The following is a 25,141-nucleotide window of genomic DNA, read 5'->3' on the forward strand; positions in this document are numbered from 1 at the left end:
GATGACGACGTCCGGCCACTCGTAAATAAAGAACATCTACGAAATGTTAGTTTTGAAGACGATGATGAAGATTAAAATATTCACTTTATTTTATTTTGCCTAAAATATTGCATTATGTGCAATGAAGTTTGTGTACAATTTATAATTTTTTATAATTTTATACTATGTATTTGTTTCGTAGTTTATTTGTTTTCTTAACTTACATGAATTAAATAAAAATATTTTTTTTTGTTGTATGTGCCATTGTTTATATAATCTTTAAGAAAAAAAAAACGAGTTCGGAGCCTAACTCCTACTTTTTCTGTGTGATCTGAGTCTCGCATAACGCGGCATTTCTATGGAACCTAACATCCGCGTTATACGAGGGTTACCTATATTATGCTATATGTAGCAACGGGCGGTCATTTAGACAAATATTACAACAAAACAGAGTAATGATCAAGGCAGAAACAGATACACTAAAGCCTCAATCTCAGATACTCGATACAGAAGAATGCAGTCCGGATTTCTGAACCTTAATAGTCATAAATTTGATACTTTTTTATTTTCATATTTTGCTTAAAAATTTTAAGCTTCCACAAATACTCATTAAATTTACACTCGAGAGGGAATACTTTGGGCCTTTGGCGACTATTTTTATTAATTACCGAAGTTGAGCTAATTCGTCTTCCTAATCCAGATTTATGAATCCCCATCGTGGTAAAATAGTACTTGACACAGATTTGACATCGAGTGCTGAATTTGTGGGAGTAATTCCCGAAAAGGTCTGGAAGTTTTCTGTATCTAAATTTTTGTTAATCATCTACATTGAAAATTGATATAAACCCTGTAAAATAACTTGAAACTGAAGTATCCTAAATCCTGATAAACGTACTTTTTATTATGTTCAGAATTGACAGCAGTATATCAAACTATTACTTTTAATGTTGCTTTACAATTTCCAACACATTCTTTTAATGACGATTTTGTTCCGCAGAATATGACGAATGCCGTGGTGAGGATCACGGCTGTGAACAAGAGTGTATCAATACCTTGGGAGGATATCGCTGCGAGTGCCATATTGGATATGAACTTCATTCCGACGGAAAGAAATGCGAAGGTAATATTTCTATGATCAAACTTTTAGTTAAATTTGTATTTGTTGTATTTGCCGAATAAATTTTTAAATTATAAAAGTGCAAAATGAATTATCTCTACGTCCTACTAAACTGAAGTAAAATATTATAACATAAGTAATAATTAGTCTTCTTGTAGTGTAAAAACTAGGTGAGGATTGTTTTATTGTAACCTTTTCTAAAATATTTATAAAAGTATATCAAATATTCTACTTACTTTATTATTAATATAGTTTTATCACAAGTAATTAAATTACTTAATAAAAATGGTCATTAATTAGCAGCTCGTGATAGTTTCTACCTCTTATATCCGTGTCATATCATACACAACCATGTCTGTTTTGACTATGAGGATTTCCAGTAATTATTATTAGCTTCTGATTTGACACGAACTTAACGAAGAGTCAAATTTAATCAGATCTACAATACTCGTTTCATTAAGCTTGGCCACCTGTGCTGGTTTTTGCGCATATTAACGGAAGGATGGCTGCGATATAAATGAAGGACACGGTAACGATGTTGTACAACTACGGCAATAATTCCTGAATTGCGTGATAGTTCCTCCTCACGAATTCCAGAAGACACATCCACACCAGCACAGTTTCCTTTGGGAGCCAACAGATGTGAGAGGGAGTCATCAGCACACCGCAAATAGATTCCAAATTGCGAAGGGTCATTAAACACACGACAATTTTTGTTGAAGCATGCGTAAACACAACCGCATAACAAAATTATAATAATAGCATTGAAGCTCCGACCGTTGTTAATAGTGGACTCCCAGTTTCTTAACTGTAATTATATATGATTTTTTATATCCAGGCGATATAGTTCTTTAAGTAATTCTCAGTAATACTTAATACTGATAATAATAAACTATTACATGGTTTGGTAAATTCATGGGGGGGGGTGCAAAGCTTGGAGACAAATAATTACATCAATAAATTTTTAATTAATTTTTTGGGTATTTTTTCACAAGTAGATTATTGAATACAGTATTGCATCAATACAAAAACACATACATAATGTATATAAATTTACAATATAAAGAAACAAGAATTAATATATATATATATAGATAGATAGATATTTTTTTATTGTAAACATAACAATCGTATGTACAGGATTAACCAGTTTTTGGTTCTCTGCAGTCAGGCAGAGAAGTTTCATGCTCATACTCTTGTTGAGATATGGAAATATCAGTTATAAGGCGAATTACATTTTGTTTTAAATCAAAGACATTAACAGTTATTTGACATGATACTGTATAAGAACATAAAATCTGACATGTATGTGGAAGAACATAACAGTTATTATAGGACAATATTATCTATTTACATGAAAGTGACAGCTGATTAATATTTCGCACTGTTAAGCACAAAAAAACCTTTCTTCCCCCTTTCTTGGGGGGGGGGATGATGTCACTTCTATGCTGGAAAGTGACTGTGATGCAGTCGCTCTGCTCAGCCAGGAGTTGATCCGTGGATTCCAGTCTTGGTGGAAAGGATCTAAGGTGTTGTTTTGCCTGTGGTGGTGATGCTCGTGTAGGATCTCACTTCTCACCTTTTGTTTGAAGGCTGCAAAGAGTTGGTCAGCTGCCTCTCTCTGTGAAGTTGCTGAGCTGTCTGGTCTTGTATGTCTGAGGTAGAAGCTGTATATTACCGCGTTCACAGTGATGAAGATGTAGTTGCAGAATGAATGATTATTTGACTCTGCATGGATGAGATTGAAATACTCCTCTTCTGTATGAAGACTACCACAGGTGAGAGCTGCCATTTTCCGAGGCAAACTGGGCGTTGACTGGGCATTCCAAGTGTGTGTGTGTGTGTGTGTGTGTGTGTGTGTGTGTGTGTGTATAGAGAGAGAGAGAGATAATAATTTATGATTATAATTTATGAATTTTTTTACTCGATCACAGGGGGGGACAAGTGCCTCGTTTGCGCCCTCTGCGGACGCCCATGTATAAGACTGTTTCCAGTTCTGTTGGTTCATTATCGAGAATACAGTTCATGTGTTGTGATTTCATTTTATTATGAAATCCACACAGAACATTGTGCATGTGATAATGGAATGAATTTATTTTCTAGTTGGATATCCGACCAAGATTATTGTCCTTAATAATGTGATCTACGTGATAGGATAAATGAATGTACGGGACTACCTTGGGTTCCACCCTAGCGCATTTCTAATACGCTGGCTCTTCTGTGGTATTGATATAAATTGCTCTGAGTACTTTATTTAAGAGAATCGGAAATCTAATATAAGTCAAAAAGCAAATGCAATTTACACCAAATCTCGAAATTATCCATTACGATAACATGTCTCTGTAATAAGGTCACAGTAATCGAACTACCCTTTGAACTTCGTTTTTGGAAAAAGAAAAAAAGAAACATGAGCTAAGAAGAATTTGTAATCAGTCTATGCACTAGTGGTAATATTGAAATCCCTCTTAAGTGTCAAAAGCAATTATAGGTAGGAGATTAACTTGGAAACTTGAAGTGGCTTGTAAAATTACATGTTTGGTTTCAAGAGCAGGATTTCTCGAGTATCTAATCCTTACTCCACCCATGGTGCTGTTGTACGATGGACTTGCAATCTTTCGCGGGTAGAATTCAGCTTAATATTCTTCCTTAATATTAAGGAAGTTATAATATTAAGTTTTTCCCATAATAAAAACCTAAGAGATTCCGATCTCTTAGGTTTTTATTATGGGAACGACTTTATTCGGTTTTATAAGTTTAATTCTCAGATTGAGACCTTTTAGGCCGTTTTCTTTGAATGCAGTGCGATGATAAAACGCACTGCATTTGATCTTACTTGGATTTCGTAGTGCAAAACTGAACATAACGCACTCCGATGCCCCCTCATGACTCACACTTAAACAGAAGTGCGATCAAAATAATTAATTTGTTTATTTTGATTAGTCTTCTATCATAAAAGGACAGGGCAGCGTTACAATACCATTTAACTCCACTTAGTACCACTTAACAAAACAGCTTAGCAGATATAGCCTGGATTAAACAATGGTCCAAGGACTGATCCCTGGAGTACGCCACTGGTCACCTTAAATCTCGCGGATTCACATTCCCCCCCCCCCCCATATCACTTTCGGATACCTATTAGGACATTTAAAGCTTTGAGCATGTTTTGGCTTTGCAAACTATTTTATGCATTTTTATTCGTGACATATAATTTTAAATTTCAAAAATCGATTAAACCAAAATTTCGAAAACTCAGTTACTCTTAACATAGATCTTAAATGGGAATTTCATTAAATTCTTTCAAAAGCAAACTGAAGATTAACTTTTGTAAAACTTCATAACTTTCGCGCAGTTTGCTTCAGCAAGAGATTTAAACTGATATCACAGTACGAATTTTAGCGAGCATCCTAAATAGTTAAAACATAAAAAATCCCATCTGTTCTGAGAGGCGATCTCCAATGACCCGATTTAAAGGAAAATGAAATGTCGTCACAAATATTTGTATGGATTTCGTTAAATCCGTTAAATCTAAAAAGAAGTTGTTAGATCTAGAAGGATGGACAAAATGAATTTAATAGGGTGCTTAAGCATTTTGCGATACCCACCCAAAAACAGATGTCTTTCTTGGCACGCATGTAAAGAATAACTTCTGTCCATTGATTCACACTTCATATTTAATCAGTCTCTGACCTTGTCCTCATTTGTAAGTGTTCTCGGCGATCGAAAGTCCCATAAATAGCTAATCTACCAAATATTCATTAAGTGATGGCAGGCATCTGTCCTTTGAGAAGATCCGAGGACAAACTCCTTCAATATCGCGCTCCTTCTAATTGTTCAACAGATAAAAGCTGTCGAACGTTTTGTTGAAAAAGACGCAAACTTTGCTACTAACTGGTCTATTTTGAAGAAATCTCTAAATACTGCTATTCATAAAAAAACCTAATATAAAAAAATATGTTGCACTAATATATAAATGTTTATGCATATGGTTTGAACATCACTTTTACGTTTGGCTTGAAGTAAATTTTCTACCAATTTCTTGAAAGCAGATGTTCAAAGCGTGGCTTTTTGTTTATGCGATGTAAACCTTGAAGCAGTTGTGATCAAAAAATGGCATTCGTTTTTTTTTTTTTTGACTGTGCTACAAGCTGATTTAACTTTAAAAAACTGGCCCTGTTTCCTTTTTATAGAGAGTTCTGTGTCGGCTTTTTTTAGCTTAATACCCTTTCACTACGATATATTTCTTCAAGCAGAATCGCACAGCATACTGATGTATGCTGTGGATTACTGCATGCAAATTTTTGGTCCTTTTTTTCATTTGAATTATTCAACATAGGTCAACATTTTAGGATGATGAATTCACCCTCCCCTTCAACTTTGAAGAAGACGGGAGAAGGAACTTAATTTCTGCAGTTAGCAAACTTACCTTAAAAAATCAAATCCAGAAATGTACCACGAAATAAACGCAAAATGTTTATAATTTTTGTAAATTATATTTTACAAGAATTATAAAAATATTATTTCTATACCGAAAAAAGATTCGTGGACGTAAGCACGTTTAGAATAGCAACTTTGAGAAATGAAACATGCCTATTTTCTTATACACATTTTCAAAATAACGATGATAATATGTTAATTTTTTCCTCAGTTAATTCACAGTATGCTTTTAATTGGTAATTAGTTGGTAAAACTCTAGCGAATGTTTCTGTTCATCATCAGTTATCCTCTTCGCTATTGGAAATATAACAGTAGCTTACTGTGCTACTTAAACTTGTTCCCGTAATTCCACTAACATTTGGTGGATGATGTGTGATAAGTTCACGATTGTGAACTCTTCAGGTTTATGAACTGTTGTTGCAGTTACGAATAGTTCTATTGGTTGAAATCCTGCTAATATATACGCATTCTGAGGAAGCTTAAACTCTCTAAACGAATGGTGTAATTACTTTGAAGTTGCTCGATATAATACGAAATCTAATATTCGTATTTCGCTTGATTTTATTAAATTTTGAATTTTTTAAATTCTGATTTTTCTAATTGTCTAGATGCTTGCGGTGGATTACTGCATGCAACCAACGGTACAATAATCAGCCCATCATTTCCTGATCTCTACCCACCCAACAAGAACTGCATTTGGGAAATAGTAGCACCTCTGCAGTACAGAATCACGCTGAACTTTACTCATTTCGATCTGGAAGGAAATAACGTAAGTTTTTGTGATTTATATCTGAGGTAATGAAATAACAAATATAAAGTGATTCTACTAGAACGTAACTGCCTATTAATATAATAATACTTGGGGGCGCTTAATGCAAAATACTTGGCTGTGTATTATTAAACTGTAACAGAATATAAATAAAGCTTGTGAAAAGACATTTTTGCGATGTCTGACTAATAATTTTAATCACGTTTTACTTGAACTGAAATATTCAGTTCAGTTTATTCAGTTTCTTGCTCTAGCAGTTCAGTTTCTTGCTCTAGCAGTGTGCTAAGTGTTGCTGATTCAAAAGGCGTAAGCATTTACCGTGTTGCGGTAAATGCTTGGCATAATCTGTTTGATTCCGTATTGAATCAGATTTCAGTTCTTTTGAAGTGCCGAGAGAAACTTCTGTAGTACGAATAATTAAGTTAAATGATTTTGTAATTTAATTTTCCTATTAAAACGCAGTTTTGTGCCTTTTTAATTGTATTACTTCCATTGATAATTAGTCTAAACTCTGAACCGACATCAAATTAAATGTATCTCGTTTTCAGAGTGGCGAAGTTTATATGCAAAAGTTGCAAGAACAAAAACAAACCCGATCCAATCAAGAATTGTACAGTAATATGCTTTGCCGATAGCGATCGTTATTTTTATTATTTTGAACATCTCTATTTGTTATTCACTTTTTCTCGCTATTAATGTATTTTACGCATATGTACAAATCGACAGACTTCACTGGATGTTTTTTCTCTTTCTAATTTAGCAAGATTGCGAATATGACAGCGTCGATGTGAGGAGTAAAATGGGCGACACAGAAATCAAAAAGCATGGAATATTTTGTGGTTCTCGTTTGCCCCCCATTATCACTTCAGAAGGAAACAATCTGAGAGTGGAATTTAGTTCAGATAACTCCGTTCAGAAAAGTGGATTTGCTGCCATATTTTTTACAGGTAAGCCGAGAGAATTTCATGAAGTCTGTGTTGAAGCCGCGTTAACCTCCACTTTGTAATTAATAACGATGCGTCTTGTAAATCACATATAATACAACGTGGTTTAAATGAGTTCAATGGGACACAGAGCATTTTCAGTGCACATTTTAAAATTTTATTTACCGGACTGGTATTCTTAATTCATTTTAGTTTTATCTGTAATTATAAATATTACAGTAAATACACACGGAATATAAAGTTTTAGCCTACCTTGTCTTTTAATTCTTTACGTCAATAGAATAGTTTTGTAATTAATACTAAGCATATCCCTTAAAATTTATCGCAGGTACTTGATTTCATATACAGATTAATAAATGATGTCAGTTGTGTTTTTGAAGTCTTCTAGTATCATTAATTGTAATCCTCGGTAGACTTGAACAGAGGAATTCTTATCGGAGTGGATAAGCATGTCTTATTTAATTTAGAATGTCATTTAATTTATGGCCTGCCTAGTTTGGGATACTTCAAAACAACCCATTTTGCCAGCTGGGTTGTTTTCGATTTACGGCAGCGAAAGAATACGAAGAATACATTCTAGTCCTCTTCAGCTGAACTGTAGTGAGTCAACTTTAAAACTGAAATAGAATACGTTCCCCCTCCTCTCCCAATGAAAGTAGTTTTTTCTTCTTCTGCTGAACACACAATAGACAGAGAGAGACTGACAGTATTACATTTGTTAAGTGTTCATTCTAAAGCCCTTAATTTGATTACGTCTTCAGCATCAGTAAATCCATCTGAACATCATTTAAAAAAAATTAAAATAAGAAATACAAACCTGTTGATGGTAATTAATTTTGAGCATCTGGATTATGTAGTTCTTGGGAAATGCTATCTGGAGAAGGCTGTTTTATAGCACAGAGAAACTGAAATGAAAGAGAAAGAAGAAATTAATTCAGTGCATTTGTAAGCAGTCTTTGAGTGAATATGAGCAGAACTGCCCCAGTAAAATATTATAAACTACAAATTCTTCTTCTGCAGCTTTTTCCACATCCAACTTGAGTCCTCCTCCACCATCTCCTCCATCTCTTCTTTGGCTTCCTCTTCCCCTGCACATCCATCTGCATGACCTTTCTTCCCACATACTCTTCCTCCCTCCTCATCACATGACCAAACCATCTCAACCTTGCCTCCTGTATCTTTGCTCCTAAGTTTGCAACTTTCACCATTCCCCTTACATAGTCATTTCTCAGACGATCCTGTCGGGTCACACCGCACACCACCTAAGCATTCTCATCTCCGCTACCTCCTCCATCCTGCTGATGTTATTTTTCTTCAGGGCCACAGTTTCCATAGCATACATCATAGCTGGTCTCACTACTATCCTGTAGATTTTGCCTTTTAGATTGATCGGCACCCTCTTATTGCATAGTACTCCAGTTCCTCCATCCTGCTTGTATCCTGCATCCCACTTCCTTCTCAGCCTCACCAACCTCTTTCATTGTTGAACCAAAATATCTAAAGTCACTGACCTTCCTGATGACATTTCCTTCCAGCTCCAAATCTGTCTCCTGGCTGCCATCCACTTTGCAACACATATACTCTGTCTTACTTCTGCTCAGTCTCATACCTCTCTCTTCCAGTACTTTCCTCCAACTTTGCAACTTAGCTGCCACTTCTTCTCTTGATTCTGCACACAGCACGATGTCATCTGCATACAACATAGTCCAAGGCGCGTCTTCTCTCACCCCTTTCGTCACAATATTAAACAGGAACGGACTTAATGCTGACTCTTGATGCGAGCCACCTGTCACTTGAAAACTTTCAGATTATAAACTTACAGATAAGTTAAGTAATAACCATAGTTATTTAGTAAAAAACGATATTCTTAGAAGTCCTGTAGAAGTGAAAAGCAGAAGGTAGAAACAAATCCTCTCTAAGAAAGGGAACGCTAATTAACCGCATTGTCCTTTGTTGTTAATATGAAGAATTTTTGGTTTACTGTAAGGTTAGACTAATTTCCAATTCATACCAAGTCTGCAAGCGTACAAGTTGAGGGATATTGTCATCACTGGAAAAGAAAAACATTTTGAGAAGGATGTGGATGGGATGTGGTTTTGCCACAGAAAGTGATAGAGTTGTCCAAGAAGAGAAAGAAAGGAAGAGCTGATCTTGTCAGAGGATTTGTGTTACCAGCAGTTAAGAAAATAAGGATGTAAATATGGAAATATTAATATTGTGAACTAGATCTGTTGCGAAGTGAGCCGTAGAACTAACGCTGCAGATGAATTAGTGGACCGACCTTCAGTTTCAGATGCTGAAGTTCCTTAGTGTTAATAAGAAAGTGTATCTTCTGATCTGGCTGTAGGAGCACACTTCACGACTACCATTTGTGAGCAAGAGGCAGATTTTCAAAGTAAGATTTTGAATTTATTCTTTTTTTTCTCCAGTTCTTGCGAACTTCAATGTTATGCTGAGATTAACGCATTAGTTTGTCTGACGTCACTTGTGGTATGCCAAATATTTTTCAATATTTGGCATACCACAAGATTTGAATACGGTGCGAATAAGAAATAGAGACACCTTCAAGAAAGTCATAACTTCCCATTCTGGCAAAACTTATTTCGGTAATTAGAGCAGATCGTTAATAGTCCAATGTTTATGCAAAGGAAATAGAAAAAGGACTCGACTGTGCTATGGAAGAATAAATATCACGGAGTTCATCTCACTTGGCATCGTTGCAGTACCAAAGGACAAAAGATGGGAAGAAATTATGATGATCGTGAAAGACTTCTTAGAAAAGAAAACTTGGAAGAGGTTTTGATCTAAGAGGAGATTGGAAAAACCAAAGTGTTAGGATGGTCAGAAAGTATCTAATATTCTGGTGAATAAGTGAACAATTTTATGCTATAAGTTGATAGCGAATTCCTTTTTCGTCTGTTCCGTCTTGATGAATGAAAAAGAGAAACAAGTTGAAGTTCCGAAAATTAACTCGCTAAGGAAAGTGGGGATGGTATGTCCTAGGTCATTTGGAATGCAGAAAAGTAAACTTCTGAAAAAGTCAGGGTGACTTGTCGAAATTTGGAGCGACAAAACCAGCAAATTAATATGACAGGATGGGGTAGAAATGTTGGGCTAGAACAGGGGTTCCCAACCTTTTTCCACTTTTGTACCCCTTTTAAACCCATTTCTATAAATTGTACCCCTTGTTTTTAACATAGCTATTTTTAAATACTGACACTTTTGTTCAGTGCCTATCTTAATGTAAAATAGTGGAAATTTTGTTTTTCCGTCATTATTGATTATTTTTCGTGTACCCCTGAAACCCAGCACGTACCCCCGGGGGTACGTGCTAGAAGAAAAAAAAAAGATTTGGTATTCTCTGGCATTGAATCTCGTGTTTCATAAATGCACAGTTTATACTGAAAGGAACTGTTCATCATTTGACAGGATCTTAAAGTCATGTTAAATACTACTTGCAGTAAGGGTGGTGGAAATAGCTGCACGTACTAAAGACCAGAGTATTGCGTTAAATTGCTTTGTTCCCCAGCTGGTTTATGCGTTTTGTGGAACGAAAGCTCAGCCAATAATGAGATTGGATACACCAAGTTTCGAATTTCGTCCGAGTGCAAAAAATCTTTTATGAGGGTTTTTCAATTGAAGATGACTTAACGTCCGTCTTATACGAAGTTGGAATGGTTTCTGCCACCGTAAACCCATGCTTCTGTTTAACTTTGGCATGGGCCTCTCAGGGGTATACAAGACCCTTGTGGAATAAGAAAAGACTTGAAATTTGGAATAAGATTTCTCATTCACCATGCTTTGGAAGAAGGGTGGATGGGAGATTCAGAAATAAAGGGCAATTATTTCGTACTACACTTCTGAATATTGCAACAGCATAGAAAAGAGAAATGAAACTAAGCCTCAAAATATGAAAACAGATTCGTAAATTTTATTAATATTATAAGTTATATTATTAAAACAAATATGAACAGAAAACACGGATGTAAGATATGAAAACAAGTGAAATGGGATCGATTACTCGTTACTTTAAAAATCCAGTCATCGTCAGACCTGTTCCGACATTCCAATGATAAGGTGCGGATAATAATATAAGGTTTCATCTTTATCGTTTCCACACTCGCTACGATACGCATCTTCGACTAGATTCTTATAACTTGAGTAATCGTGTAGTTTTACTTTCAAAATTATACTGCCTGTTCGCCACTGAAAATCTTATTTGGGGATGTCCAAATATTACTTTCCGTCATTAACACGTGACACAGTGATTTAATATCGAGCGTCGGTTCTGTCAGTCTCTCGTGAGCATTCCTGAGACTCTGACAGCCAGGTAGACAACGAAATTACCTTTATACAGTTTCTCTTCTCTCTCGTAGGACTTCGCATATCTCTTGACAGATACAGCGTGGCTGCCAAACGCCCAGTGTTCGCATATCTAAAGCAAGAACTAGATTATTGCCAAACTTTCTATTCGCTCCGTCCAAAATGAACCTGACAGCCCCCTTTCATTTTTTTATACTGAAATGTAAATGCAATGAAATGTTCTTCATATATCTGCCAGTTTGTACTTCAAGTGTCTGATTTTCTTATGAGCAGTATTTAATTTGGACTTAAACAGATATTGCTTTTGAACGAATCATGCGTAATGTTTCGCTTTAACTCGAAAGAGTTACACGGCTGGACGGATTTAAGTAATTCCGAGTGACATATCAAAAATATACAGAAATCAGAAGTTTGTAATTATGCCTACTATATTAGGAAGAGTTTATTTTACTCGATTAGATGAATCTTATGTATTCATCAATAGCATTTCTGTTTAGGGTAGACTTTTTGAATCATTTTGGAATCTCTAATATTATTATTATTATTTTAAATTGTCTTGGGTGTTTGTATAAGAAAAATAAAACTGAAACAAACATTTATTATTCACGGCAAGTCACTGAAGCATAAGCCTTGTGTAACTTGATTAACGTCCTTATGTGAGGACAACAAGGAAGTGTCCCGAAATATGTTACTTAATTATCATATCATGTAACAACACCGAGTTCATTAATTTCTTTTTATTTAGAAAAATGCAAGGATAGTAGAATTAATTTACTTCGCCTGGTTATATATATATAGTCATTCAGCTGTAATCATGTGCTGGTGTTCACGAGATGCTACTAGCACGTACTTTCCCAACAATACAACAAACGAAAGAAGAGCTTTAAAAACAACCACAACGTTTTAATGTCAGTTATGTATAGAGACTCTCTATGTTGTTCATAGTTTATTTAAGCTTCAGTGTTTTAGTGTTTTTTCTTTTTTCTTTCTTTTATAATGTCACCTGATGAAGGCTGTTACAAGCCGAAACTAGTCGTGTTTTAATATTAAAACCTTTATACTTAAATATCGGTTCTAGTCATTCAATTCTTTAAAAAAAAAAAATATATATATATATATATATATATATATATATAGTCTCAAAGGCATTTTGTAATTCTCATTTGTTAAGAAATATGCACGTCAGTTTTACGGTAGGGAAAAAAATTAGCTTAAGCTGTATTGATGTAAGTTTCATTGCTGGTATCGAATATTAAGTTAATAAAACATACTAATCTAAACTATCAAACTTCCTTTGGTGGGTCTTATTTGACTCATGTGTCAAATTTCCCATTAAATAAGGCTTCATGTTTAGGGAAAAAGTTTAAAGTCGCTATTGTTTGGTATAAAAACACTAAAAGAACATTATTTCCTAAGTATCACTGGCATGTGGTCGCGTATCCGCTCTCCAGCCAAGTAGCAGGTTCGAATCCCGAGGAAAAGGCATTTCCGGCCCTACCACTCGTTCTAGCAGTCCTCACTCCCAAAACTCAATAAGGTACGGCGGTCACCATAAGGCATCAAAATGACGTCGCATGTGAATAACTAGCTAAACTCTCACTGTTTTTGGAAACTAACTTCCCCATATATCTGTACCAATATCTTTGACATTAGCGACAAGAGTCTGTCATTAATGTCAAATTATTAACAGTGAGTCACAAAAATTGGACCTTATATGCTGCAAGTACCTTATTCGGATATTGCAGATGCTCCAGTCTGCAGCCGCCATTTTCTGCTAAGTGAGTGCCAATTTCAGTCGCTCACTTAGCAGTGTACTTGTCATACTGCTTTATGTAAGGTTGTACTTTTGTAATTCAACTCTCATCCATGAAATGTCACAAACCTGTGGTACCTATGGGTGAGTTAAGGCTTGTTCTTGTTTGTTATTGATTTTGTATATATTTGGTATTTTTGTTTATTTATTTTTTACATTCTTCCGAAGCCCTTCTCTGGAGACCAAACATTAAACTTTTGCAACCCATCAGACCTTCAATAAGCGGGACGGTGGTCTCGCAGTGGGCGATGACATTCATCGCCCAAGGAGAGATTTGAACCCGTAATCTATTTGTTGGTTGGAGAGCAGATATGCTAACCGCTCGTATATATATTTACACACTGAGTGCTCAGTACATCTACCTAATAATCAATCATTTGAGCTTGAACAGCTTGACGTCATCAGAATATGGATTACATGAGGTACTGAAAACGTTCAACAGAGATTCTGGCCTAAGCGTATTCAACCACATCCTGTATTTGGCTTTGCAGGACTACGGCGCATCGTCTTCCCTTCGCGAACAACACTTTCCACCTCAGTCGTGCCTAAGTAGCTTGTAACATGTATTAACGAAGAGGCGCTAAGCTTCTGGATTCCGATAATCCCCCCCCCCTTCTTTCAAATTTAAACTTCCTCCGATGTTACTCCACAAGTTAGAAAATAAATAAAAGTTCTCGTAATTTGTTACTTATAATAATACACACACACACACACACACACACACACACACACACACACACACACACACACACACACACACTGCTTTATTTTGATATGTTAAGATAAATATGTAACTGGATTCTAAATGAGGGTAATAACAACATTTGTTTTATCGAAGATTTGTAGGTTGAATATAAAAGAAATTTTGCTGAAGTTTGATATTCCAATTATTATAACGGAGTTTTCGTGGAGTCAGGGGAATCATCACGGATTATGTTTATAGTAATTAAGTCCGCGCGTTTAACCTAGTGGCTATACGCTTCGCAACCATATGTCTGGGGAAGGAGTGTCCTAGGTTCGATTCACGTCGACGACGTGTGGAGCTCAAGGATCTTCCTCAGCCATAGCCAAGTTAGCCAGTCTTGGACGTGGACAGCGGGGTTTTTCTCCACAGTTTATCTGGGGTTTTTCATCCCGCAAGCAGGCAAACCATCCCCGTGAACACACACGGATTACAGTCGTGAATATTGCCTTTAGGGGATGCAGCAGAGGAGTGGCGAACCAGCTGCATTAATACGCCAGTAACCCCTCATTAGGAGGGGGCCCAACCCCGTCCTAGGACGGACGAGAGGGATAGGATAATTAATTTTAGCTCCGATAAATATTGGTACTTTATTTTATTGCTACAATAATAGCTTTAGTATGATATTAACATTTCGCGTACTTATTTCAAAACATAAAGTTCATTTTTTCTGTTTTTTAAAATCTTATAGACAAAGATGAATGTGCCACGAACAACGGAGGATGTCAACACATCTGCAAAAACACAATTGGAAGTTATATCTGCGCGTGCCACAATGGATTCATTCTCCACGACAACAGACATGACTGTAAAGAAGGTAAGCCCTTCAGGTGTATTTTTAACTTTTATGCAAAATGAAATTAATCAACTTTAAAATAAGGAAAATACAGAATAAAGAAGATTATTATTATTTGTGACACCTCCAAGGAGTCCGAAGACTCATCACGGGAGGACACCTACTATAAAACTAAATAATATATAATACCGTTGTACAAAGTCCTTATGACATTTCATTTGAGATGTAATATTTTGAACAAATGGGATCATTTGAAAGTTTTTTTTCCTGGATAAATTTATAGCATTTAAATAATTATTTAACACACACGCTGAACTGAACCGTCAGCTATTTCATTTCTAATGAATTACGGTAATTACCATTGTTACAAAAACAAGTACAGAGTATTAAAACACCAAACATAAATATAAACAACAGTTGTTTTAAATTAGAATTTTAAAGGTTGAGGTCGACTTTGTAAAAAAAAAAAAAATGTTTTTTTTTTCAACTTGCGACATGAATGCTATTCATTTATTAATTTCTTTAAAAGCGTGCGATTTTTAGAAATATGATCTGATGCAGATTACTGCACTCTTGGATCAAGCAAATGTAGTCGTGCTCGTTTTTTACTCACTTAATCAGGACATGGATTACATGAGGTTCGGAAATTATATGGACGAATTTTATGTGTAATCTGAGAGAAATAACTCATTCAGGTTATGAAAATAATGTTAAAATAATTATATATCATCGTGATTAAAAATAACGTATAATAAATACATAACTAAAGAGCCAATACAAAAGAAACACCAGGAAATTGGTTACTGTGATTACTGTGGTTACTGCCTATGTTTACCGAAGACGGAAGATCACAGTAGAGGGTGACTGTGGAGAAAAAGAAATTATACGTAGAATTCAACTTGATTGAATAGCCTTTATCCGTGAAGCACTTAAGGGAAACGTTCCAATCTACCTTAAGAGAAAAATATTCGATAGTTTGTATACTTCCAGTCCTGAAATATGGAAGTGAAACGTGGGTTTCGACTAAAACTTGCCAGCAAGTTGAGGATTACCAACAGGAAAATGGAAAGATCATAACTCGATACTACCGTTCTATATAGAAAGTGCAATACTAGTTTCAGAGCTCAGACCGGGGAGGGTTGTAAAACATATTAGTATTGTATGTGCTAACTGTTAACCAACATAACTACCACGTGAATGATATAGTTAATTGAGTAAAACTTGGTGAAATTTCTTTTGATTTAAACGCAGTCAATTCAAGAATGTGTGGTGCGAAGGTGGTGCGAGAACTTCGTTTGTTCAAGAACAAACGAAGTTCTCGCACCACCTGAGCCAATTTCCACCCGAGTTATTTTAGTTTTATGTTTATTACGCTACATTTCTTTCTTAAAAGGCATTTTTCAAATGGTTAATCTTTCTCTTGTTCATTATCAAAGCAAGTCGTGTTCAGAAGTTATTTTCTTTATTTATTTATTTGCTTCAGTCAGAATTGCAATCATTTGATTATCTTTAGTTTGGTTAATAATAAACTAAATAAGCCGTCGAAGGATTTCAAGGCTTCATATTCTCAAGCAACTTGAAAATAATTATTTTATTTTATTTTTATACTTAGAGATCCTCCCTAGCTCGGTCGGTATCAACATGCCCATCAGTTGGAAAGACCTTGGTTCGAACCCCATCTAGGACGCAAAAGACCTTTACCGGGGATTTTCAGTTTAGAGTGAGCTAGCTAGTCTTACTTGCCTTATTTCCGATATTTGTTAGGTATTACAACTCCGAGATGGATGCTTCAGAACTTATGGATAGCCATGGACTATCTTTTAGCCTTTACGACTGAGGGAGTAAACCAGTTGCCACCGATTTCCAAAAAGTTAATTAGACATTGGAGGATTTATTTATTTTTATGTTTCAAACGTTTAATATTATGAATACTGTATTGAATTGCTCATTTATATTTTCATCAGCAGTAAATTGAATAAATTTTAAATAATTCATTAAATTCAATGAATTATTTGAAATTTATTGGAGGTCTTCCGTAACTTTATGTTTCATAATTTTAGGAAAATTCTTATGTAAAGTTATGGAAGACTTCCAACCGTTTGGGTATATGAGATGTCGGCACCACCATTGATCATAACTGCAAGTCTGAGGGTGGAGGAGGCGTAGCAGTAGTAGTAAGAGAAAAATGAGGCATATGTAACTACTCTCTCTCAATTACTATCAGTACGTTAAATTGGCATGCGAATTAATGCATCTCCTTTTTCACATGTAAGGAAACAAGTATATGGAAATGCCCCCGAGGAATCTCAGAAAGCTGCACGGAGGTCATCCTTAAATGTCACACTCCTAAGATAAAAACTGAATCGAAAAAAGGGGATGTTAAATTGTGACTTCTTACTGCTTAGCCTGTGTTGTACGTTTTCCGTCCGTTCTTCTAATTAACCCTCTGTCTTCAGCGCACGATTATGAAGAAATAATAATAATCGGTTTTGGCAAAAATAGCATGCGATTACTAGAAACAGAAAAAAATGAAACTTTTAACATCCATTTTGAAAAAAAGAAAGAATGATAACAGTAGACCTTTCCCCATAGACTTGGTTACATCTGTGTAAAAATAGGTTTTCTTATTTACATGCATCTCTCCTTCTGGTGTTCGCCGGATGTTTTATCGCTCCTAAGGGAGTGATGGATTTTAAAGTTCTGAAAAAGCTTTCAACTTTTTTTTGCAGGTTAATCGAAGCTTTATTTGGCAGAAAGAAAAGGCGTGTTTTTCATTCGAACTATGTCACCCAAGAATGTCGTAAAAGCTGAGTTGCTCATTATCCAGTGGGAAGTTTTGCATTCCTTGAAATAAAAAAAAAAAAAACGACTTGAGAAAGATTGTATGTCAGGGGATGGGGCGGGCGGGGGAGTATGTGAGTGCTGATTTGTTACAAGTGACAACATAATGCAGAGTGCATATTCTCTTCTGATTCTGTAAGCATACTCTTTTTTTTTGTTTAATCCTTGTGTGAATATTAGGCAAATACAGTATTTAATGCTGAAAGCGTGTATAAATAAATTACATTCAAAGAGCAGGATCCACGTTTACAACCTTTTACCTTAATGCATATTAACACAGAATTTTTAATTCTCTGCATGTGTTCTCAAGTAAACCCAGTTAATACAAACATAATCTCAAGATGTAAAGGTTTATAACTTTACACCTCGCACTTTTAATTTATAAAGATGTGTAATTTGCGTTGAATATATGTTATCATTACTACCAACATATGTTTTTAAACGATGCTATAAAAATCAAAACTTGTGCTGTTATTAGCACAAACGCTTGCAGCCCTATTCCCTTTACACAACCGATTACACATCGATTAGTAGATCGCATGGTTTGTTAGGATTTAAGATGTGTGTGTGTGTGGCTAAGGAAATAAATCTGTGCATTGAACCGAGTTGAATTTAGATTTAATGTTGAGTACGTTAGTACCTCAAGTGAGCTTATGAATGAATTGTAAAATGTAGTTATACAATTACTTTCTTATATAAATAACTACACTCGTGCTAATCATCAGTGCGATATTTATATGAAATATAGCATCGATACCTCATAAGTCTTCGATTTATCAATTGTTGAATTTTTTTCCACTTGGTTAATAATTAAATTAAACTTGCGATGATATTATGTTCTTGTTTAATCCTTTATCCAAGTGTAAATTTGTGTATGTATGTATATATATATATATATATAGACTTGTATATAGAGGCCAATGATTTCACATTAATTGCCTTAGTAACCCATAATGCAAAGCGCACATCATTTCGGATGTTTATAATGCCACTGCCCAGATCAATTTCGATCTTTATTAAGGTCTCATTGGGAGCCAGACCCAGAAGAGAGATACCAAGGCTGAAGTAACGCAGAAGTCAAGTACAAGTAGCTTAGTCGTGAATATACTTTACACGCAAACTTTGTTTGCTTACATTTGGATTAAACAATAATGTAATCATTTGGCATCTTTTTAATAAATCTAAATTGTTTTCTTTTGTAGGAAGCTGTATGCATCACATAACTCTTCCTCAGGGAGAAGTTTCCAGCCCCAATTATCCCGACTATTATCCAAGCAAGAAAGACTGTGCTTGGCTGTTCATCACGACCCCAGGACATAGGATTAAACTGGTTAGCATTCATTTATTTAATCTGATATGAATGTATTCTGTTGAACCAAAGCTGGTTCTATGCTGAAAAAGTTTTAACATGTTACTGGCATATGTAGGATTTTCTTAAAGCGATGTGTGTGAAATCGATTGTCATGTGGGATACTCATTTCGATACCCTAATCCCCTTAAATGGTGGAAAGATCTAGTTAACTGTTTCTATGTTATTTGAAATTAAGTTTCAACAGGTAACAAAATATAGTAAATGATGAAATTTGATGAAATACAGCACCATGTATATCATTGTATTTCACTGAGCACCGTGTACATCCTTCTCACTCCTGGCCGACGTATGCTGTTGCCTTACAATTGCACGCACACACAACTGAACTTTTATTTTTTTTAATGTTCATTCCATAAAGCGATATGACCTGAATTGTGTGTATTAACGCTTATAAAAATGGACCAAACTTTAACATGTGATTGAATCACTGCAGGTTACTCAGTCATATGGCTTATTCTATGTTGGGACTGGATATGTTTATATACAATAGTACACACCCACACACATTAATAGTGAATGATAGCGACCTCATATATTGCACTCACTAAAAGATAAAAGCCATCCCAGACGATATGACATATTATACACGGTCACCTAGCTTGGCTTTAATACGGCTATTAATCCAGCTACTTTGTTAGAGCATGTGTCTTATTACAGAAACAAGAAAGAGTTTTTAGAAGAAACAACTTATGAGATAAGGTAACTCGCTTTCAAAATCCTTTGTAAATGTTCCTTTCTTGTGATTCAGGATACGGGGAACATTTCAAGCCATTTTCAATCAAAGGGTGTCGTCGCTGTCAACTGTGTCACTGGAGCACTTAAAGAGAAATTCAGTTTTAAAATTTCACAAGTACTCGTTTCTTTCTCTCTCTCTCTCTCTCTCTCAAAGTCACACAATTCTTATTTTCTTATGTTTAATCTACTGTACGTGCTAATCTTTTTTTTTCCTGTCATATATACTTTCAGAGAAAGTCGCCAAAATTTTTGCAGTGTTTTGAAACGAATGGCCATCTACCCATTAAATGGGAGATATTTAGGTTAATATAATTAGACATTTTTAATTTATTTAAAAAATGTAAGCAAAACTGATCTGTTTTAGATGGAAAGTGTTAAAGGTATCTTCAATTTACGTCAGGAGTGTGTTGTTTGAAACATTCAAGTAGAAACGTAATTTACAATTCGCAAAATTGAAATTATTTCTGCTTTTTTCCAAGAAAACTAAAAAGTTTAATAACTGAGACCGAAAATTTGAATACGGAATTAAGAGCAAACAGATGCCATTTTAAGCAGAGTCACAAACAAAACACATCAAGCGCAATGCAAAAATAATTATGATATAACATGCCGCAACTCCATATGTGAATACAACTTTTCATTACTGCTTACTACTCTTTCCAGATTTTTTTAATTTATTTAATCCTAAATTTAATCAAATCATATGTATTCCACAAGCTCCTTAAGTCCTTATAATTATTTTAAAGCTTTGTTAGTGATTTTTACTCGCATATCACTAGCAGTTTTAAATTATTATTCGCTTAAACAATATTAAGTGATAAAAGCCACGGAAGGACCACTAGTGATATTTACTAGGAATGTAGTAAATATAATGCATATTAATGAATAATGCAAAATAAAATTTCCTATCCCTCCCTCCGATATTAACTAATTAAATCGGCAAGCAGAAGTAGCGTATTAATTGTATGACGCCTGGATACTATTAATATTCGCCTGCTAATTGCAGTCGTAACAAATTGCACTTTCTGACATCTCCATTCCGTGTGAAATTATTGATCAACATGTTGATCAGGAAAAAAAAATCCAAGTTTCAAGGCTTCCTGTTACTATAAGCTCTGGTTAGATGAATAAACAGAACTATTCCCATTTCAATGTTTAACAGTAATTGTTGTGCATGAGCCACTGCAGAAACTACAAATCTTCTGCTTAATGAACAAACGTCGTAAGATTAAAACACTCTGGGATGGCATGTTTTTTTTTTCTTAAGGCGAAAAATGTATTCAAGTCTATTCAGAGGTCATTTAATATCCAGTAAAGCGACTGGAAATACAATTGTCACGACACCGGAAATCCATGATTGTTTTAAGACTGAGAAGATGGAATTAGTTATGCAGGTCAAAAAGCATGTTATAACTTAGTTTATCGCTATTAAGTGGTGAAATAACTATAATATTTGTATTTTTATGGGAATTGTCCACATGATAGGATGTAAAATGTATCTATGGTATTACGCATTCGATTTTAATCTAATATTTACATTAATAAGGATATTAATATTTGCCTTGAATGCACACTCAATTTGTATATCTTCTGGCCTCTGAAAATGCTGAAGGAACGAGAAATTTTCGAAGAGCAAAAGGTTTGTTTTTATGGTGAAAGGCAACTATTAAAACATCGGAGTTTGTTCAGACGTTGCCTGTAGGTGGCCATTTGATCATAAAATGCAAATCTTGGTCTTGCTGCTTTTATGCTGGTGAAGCTTGCGCACACAATCCTAGGATATAAGTTTTCAGAACTGATTCGTTTACTTAACATAGATTCCATGTATGTATTTAATAAAATTCCATATCGAAGAAGAGAAAACTGCAATATGACGAGAATAATTTGACTTAACATGCGTATTATGAAGTGCACTAAATGGGAACTTTCCATTACTATGGAATATTCCTGATTTTTTATCTTGATGAAAACGGTTCGTTGGATTAGTTATTTCAGGTAAAACGGCATTCCAAAATTATCTGGATAAATTTCTGGAAAATTCGTTTGCAAATAGAATTGCATTGATCCTCGTGATGCTTCAGAGTTCTTAGGTTTATGCTGCTTAAACAGTATTTTATAGTTTCCCGTTATCAAATATTTGCTTGAAAAACCATTTCCTCTAAATACTAATTTTTCGTTGTGTGCTTCTACTTGATGCAGCATACTTCAGCAGGCAAGGTAATTCATTCCTAACCCCTCCTCCCAACTGCTAAAATGAGAACGTCAAAGCTCATAAGAACTGTGTGTTCAAGAGCAGCTTGCCTGTTCTGAGACGAAAAAAACCGATGAGAGAAATCCTTCACCTCCGCATGAGATCGGCTAACTCGCCACTGATAAAAGTTCACGTCGTAGATGGATTTCAAACTCGACTATTTTCAACCCAAGGGCGCGTCGATACCAATTGGGCTACGCAGACTCTCCCTTCACCTATTATGCCTGATTTTGCGAAAATCTCAGTCATGATAACAACCAATCATTGAGTTTAGCAAGCGTCATTTTGTTTTATTTTTATGAAACGTGTTTTGTAGTCTCTTCATGTGACAAACAGAACTGGATTACTTTTTGCAACAGTTTTTGGAGTCGTTTCAACTGTAGCTTTAAAAAGAAAGCAGGTAAATCCCACAGCTTTTGAAATGCTCTTATTTGTAGTCGTAACTTCACTATATATTTCTCTCAGTAGTGTAAATGGGTCGGAACAACTCTCCCTGTTTTCAACCGCTTGTATCCTACTCTTATCCTCAGGGATGAATTAAGAATCTGCTGTTTGGATGCTATGAAATAAATGCCGCACATAATTAAAACGACATTACAGGAATACTCATTAATCCCTGCCTCATGTGGATGAATTAGGAAGTAAAATAAGAAACTAAAACTATTGTAATTGGATATTTACAAATATTATTGTATTTACTAAGTGCTGTTTTGGTTTCGTTACCTGAGAACAGTGCAATGAAGTTGAATTCTGTAACTGTCAGCACCAAAGGAATCTAATTATGCATTTTGACTCACTTCAATTACCCTTTCTTTCGATTGGTTAGCTTTTTTGTTTGTCTGCTTATCATACAAAGGAATCTTGAAATTACACAAAATCAAAATATTTACTTCGAAAATTTCTGAAACATAACGCAAATTTCAAGCATGCATTTCCGTAACTTTTCAGGTTTACATTTTTGCAACTGAGCTTCACATACAACTCACTGAGGTTGAAATCATTCAGGAAACACAAATTTAAAATTTTATTTGATGATTCCCCCCCCCCCCCCTGTGTGTGTGTGTGAAGTAATGTACCGATTAGCATTTTCAAAATATGTTTTAGTAAAAAAAAAAAAAAAATTAAATTTATTGTTCTGATTCATTTCAGGTCTTCAATGAATTCGAATTGGAGCCCCACCAAGAATGCGCTTACGATCACATCGCGATTTTTGATGGCGACAGCACTGACTCGTCTACGCTGGGCCGTTTCTGCGGAAGCAAAGTTCCTCATCCAATTCTCGCTTCCAGTAATCGCATGTACATGGTTTTCAAGTCGGATCCTTCAGTACAGCGGAAAGGATTTAAGGCTAGCCACACCACGGGTAAGCACGGTACCGTTAACCTACAAATATAAGCTACATACAATGTATTCAGTAGTGTAGATAAGGAACAAGAAATCAATCCCCCCCCCCCAAATTTAAATTTATTGGGAAATGGATTCATCTCTTAAAAACATTTTTAGTATTTTTTCCGTTGAATGCACAGTCATACACACTGGTTGTGATCGCATCCAATCTCATTGCCGGAAAAATAAATACCAGTGGGTCTCCTTCGTTATTGTAGATTAAAAAATTCATAAATACACCAGACTTGCTTTTAAATTTAATTTTACAAATTAAAATTAATTTATTTCTCTTTTTTACTACTTAATTCCGATTAATGTCATTTATCTTAAGATATTTAAATATCTTAAGATAAATCAGTTGTTGAATTATGCCTGTATTCAGCAATTTTGAATAAGATTTTATTCAAAATAATTGAATGAGATTTTAAAATAATTTTATAATCTGAAAATTTCGAAATTAACAAGAAGAGTGATTGCACTTTTTTTTGTCTTGGTATTGTTCTATATTGTATTTAGAAGAATGACAGTCCTCCCCCAACCTCGATGAACAGGTGACATTTAAGGCTGCTGTGTTAAAAGTGTGACATGGAACATGGAACATTATATTTGGCTTAAATTCCGTATTATATTTATTGAATCACAAGACAATTCTTCTCTTTGTGTACTCTGAATCAGCGATCATTGCAGATGCTCAGTCATCGGTCGTATGCGATGGGTAGTGTGTATTCTCAAATCGTCTACTCAACTCACCCCCCCCCCCCCACACACACACAAGATTAAATCCTGAGCGCTACTGATCCTTTCAGCCATTTTATTCCTGTAGCATCATGCGTATTAGATAGAAAATGTCTGAGTACACAAAGAGAAGAATGATCTTGTGATTCAATAAATATAATACGTTACTAATTCAAGCCAAATATAAATGGCGTAACCCAATAGTGCGTTGACGAAGTGTTGGATCCTTAAATTGTTCAGTAAGGAGATGATATTACAAAAAACAGTCTAAAGCCTGTTAAAGTACACTACTGTCAGATATAATTAATTACTTCTAACATATTTTTACCATCAATGGGAAATGGATTTTATTCCTTTCAGTTACCCACCGTCACATATCCAGTTCGATGTAGATTCTTTCTGGCTACAGACTTTTATGCGAATCCCCCAACCACGAAAAGTTGGAAACTTACGGAGGGTACATTTTAATACTGAGAGTGAGCGGACTTGGTTTGGATGATCCGGTCCCTCTAAAAGACAAAATGCAGTACCTCTGATTAGCACTGATGCGCTGTTACATTCCTCACCTCGTATTTTTGAAGTACATCAACATTCCATTCTTGTTTGCCTACAAGCTCAGTTTCGACGATGCCCTTTGACAGGAAAGACATTGCGGTAGACCGGATAGTATAGTGAGAACGTGCGCGCGCACACACACATACAATCCAGTTAAAATATTTTGACTACCGTCCTAATAGTTCGTGGACCCCCCCCCCCTTGCTGCCAAAAATGCTACTACGTTGTTTGGCATGGACCCTATTAAGACCTTTGAATGTTGTCCAGGTGTGTGTGTGCTGTACCACGTCCATAAGATTGCTTCCCATAAATCTGCTAGCGTTCTAGGCTGAAAATTCAAACGCAGGCT

At 35.3% G+C, this 25,141-nt stretch overlaps 1 protein-coding gene across 1 annotated transcript in view; it reads left to right on the plus strand.

Moving 5' to 3' along the window:
* Positions 1-25,141, plus strand: part of tok (tolloid-like protein 1 tolkin) — an 85,519-nt gene that overhangs the window by 53,352 nt on the left and 7,026 nt on the right. The window contains exons 11-16 of the mRNA XM_090395580.1: positions 977-1,099; positions 6,139-6,299; positions 7,060-7,246; positions 14,813-14,938; positions 18,961-19,088; positions 23,266-23,479. Coding sequence (XP_090251706.1) covers positions 977-1,099; positions 6,139-6,299; positions 7,060-7,246; positions 14,813-14,938; positions 18,961-19,088; positions 23,266-23,479 — 939 coding nt within the window. The remainder of the gene's footprint in view (positions 1-976; positions 1,100-6,138; positions 6,300-7,059; positions 7,247-14,812; positions 14,939-18,960; positions 19,089-23,265; positions 23,480-25,141) is intronic.

The sequence above is a fragment of the Typopeltis vanoorti genome, chromosome 7 (genome assembly GCF_054136105.1).
Source record: "Typopeltis vanoorti isolate ZY-2024b chromosome 7, IOZ_Tvanoo_1.0, whole genome shotgun sequence".
Taxonomy (NCBI): Eukaryota; Metazoa; Arthropoda; class Arachnida; order Uropygi; family Thelyphonidae; genus Typopeltis; species Typopeltis vanoorti.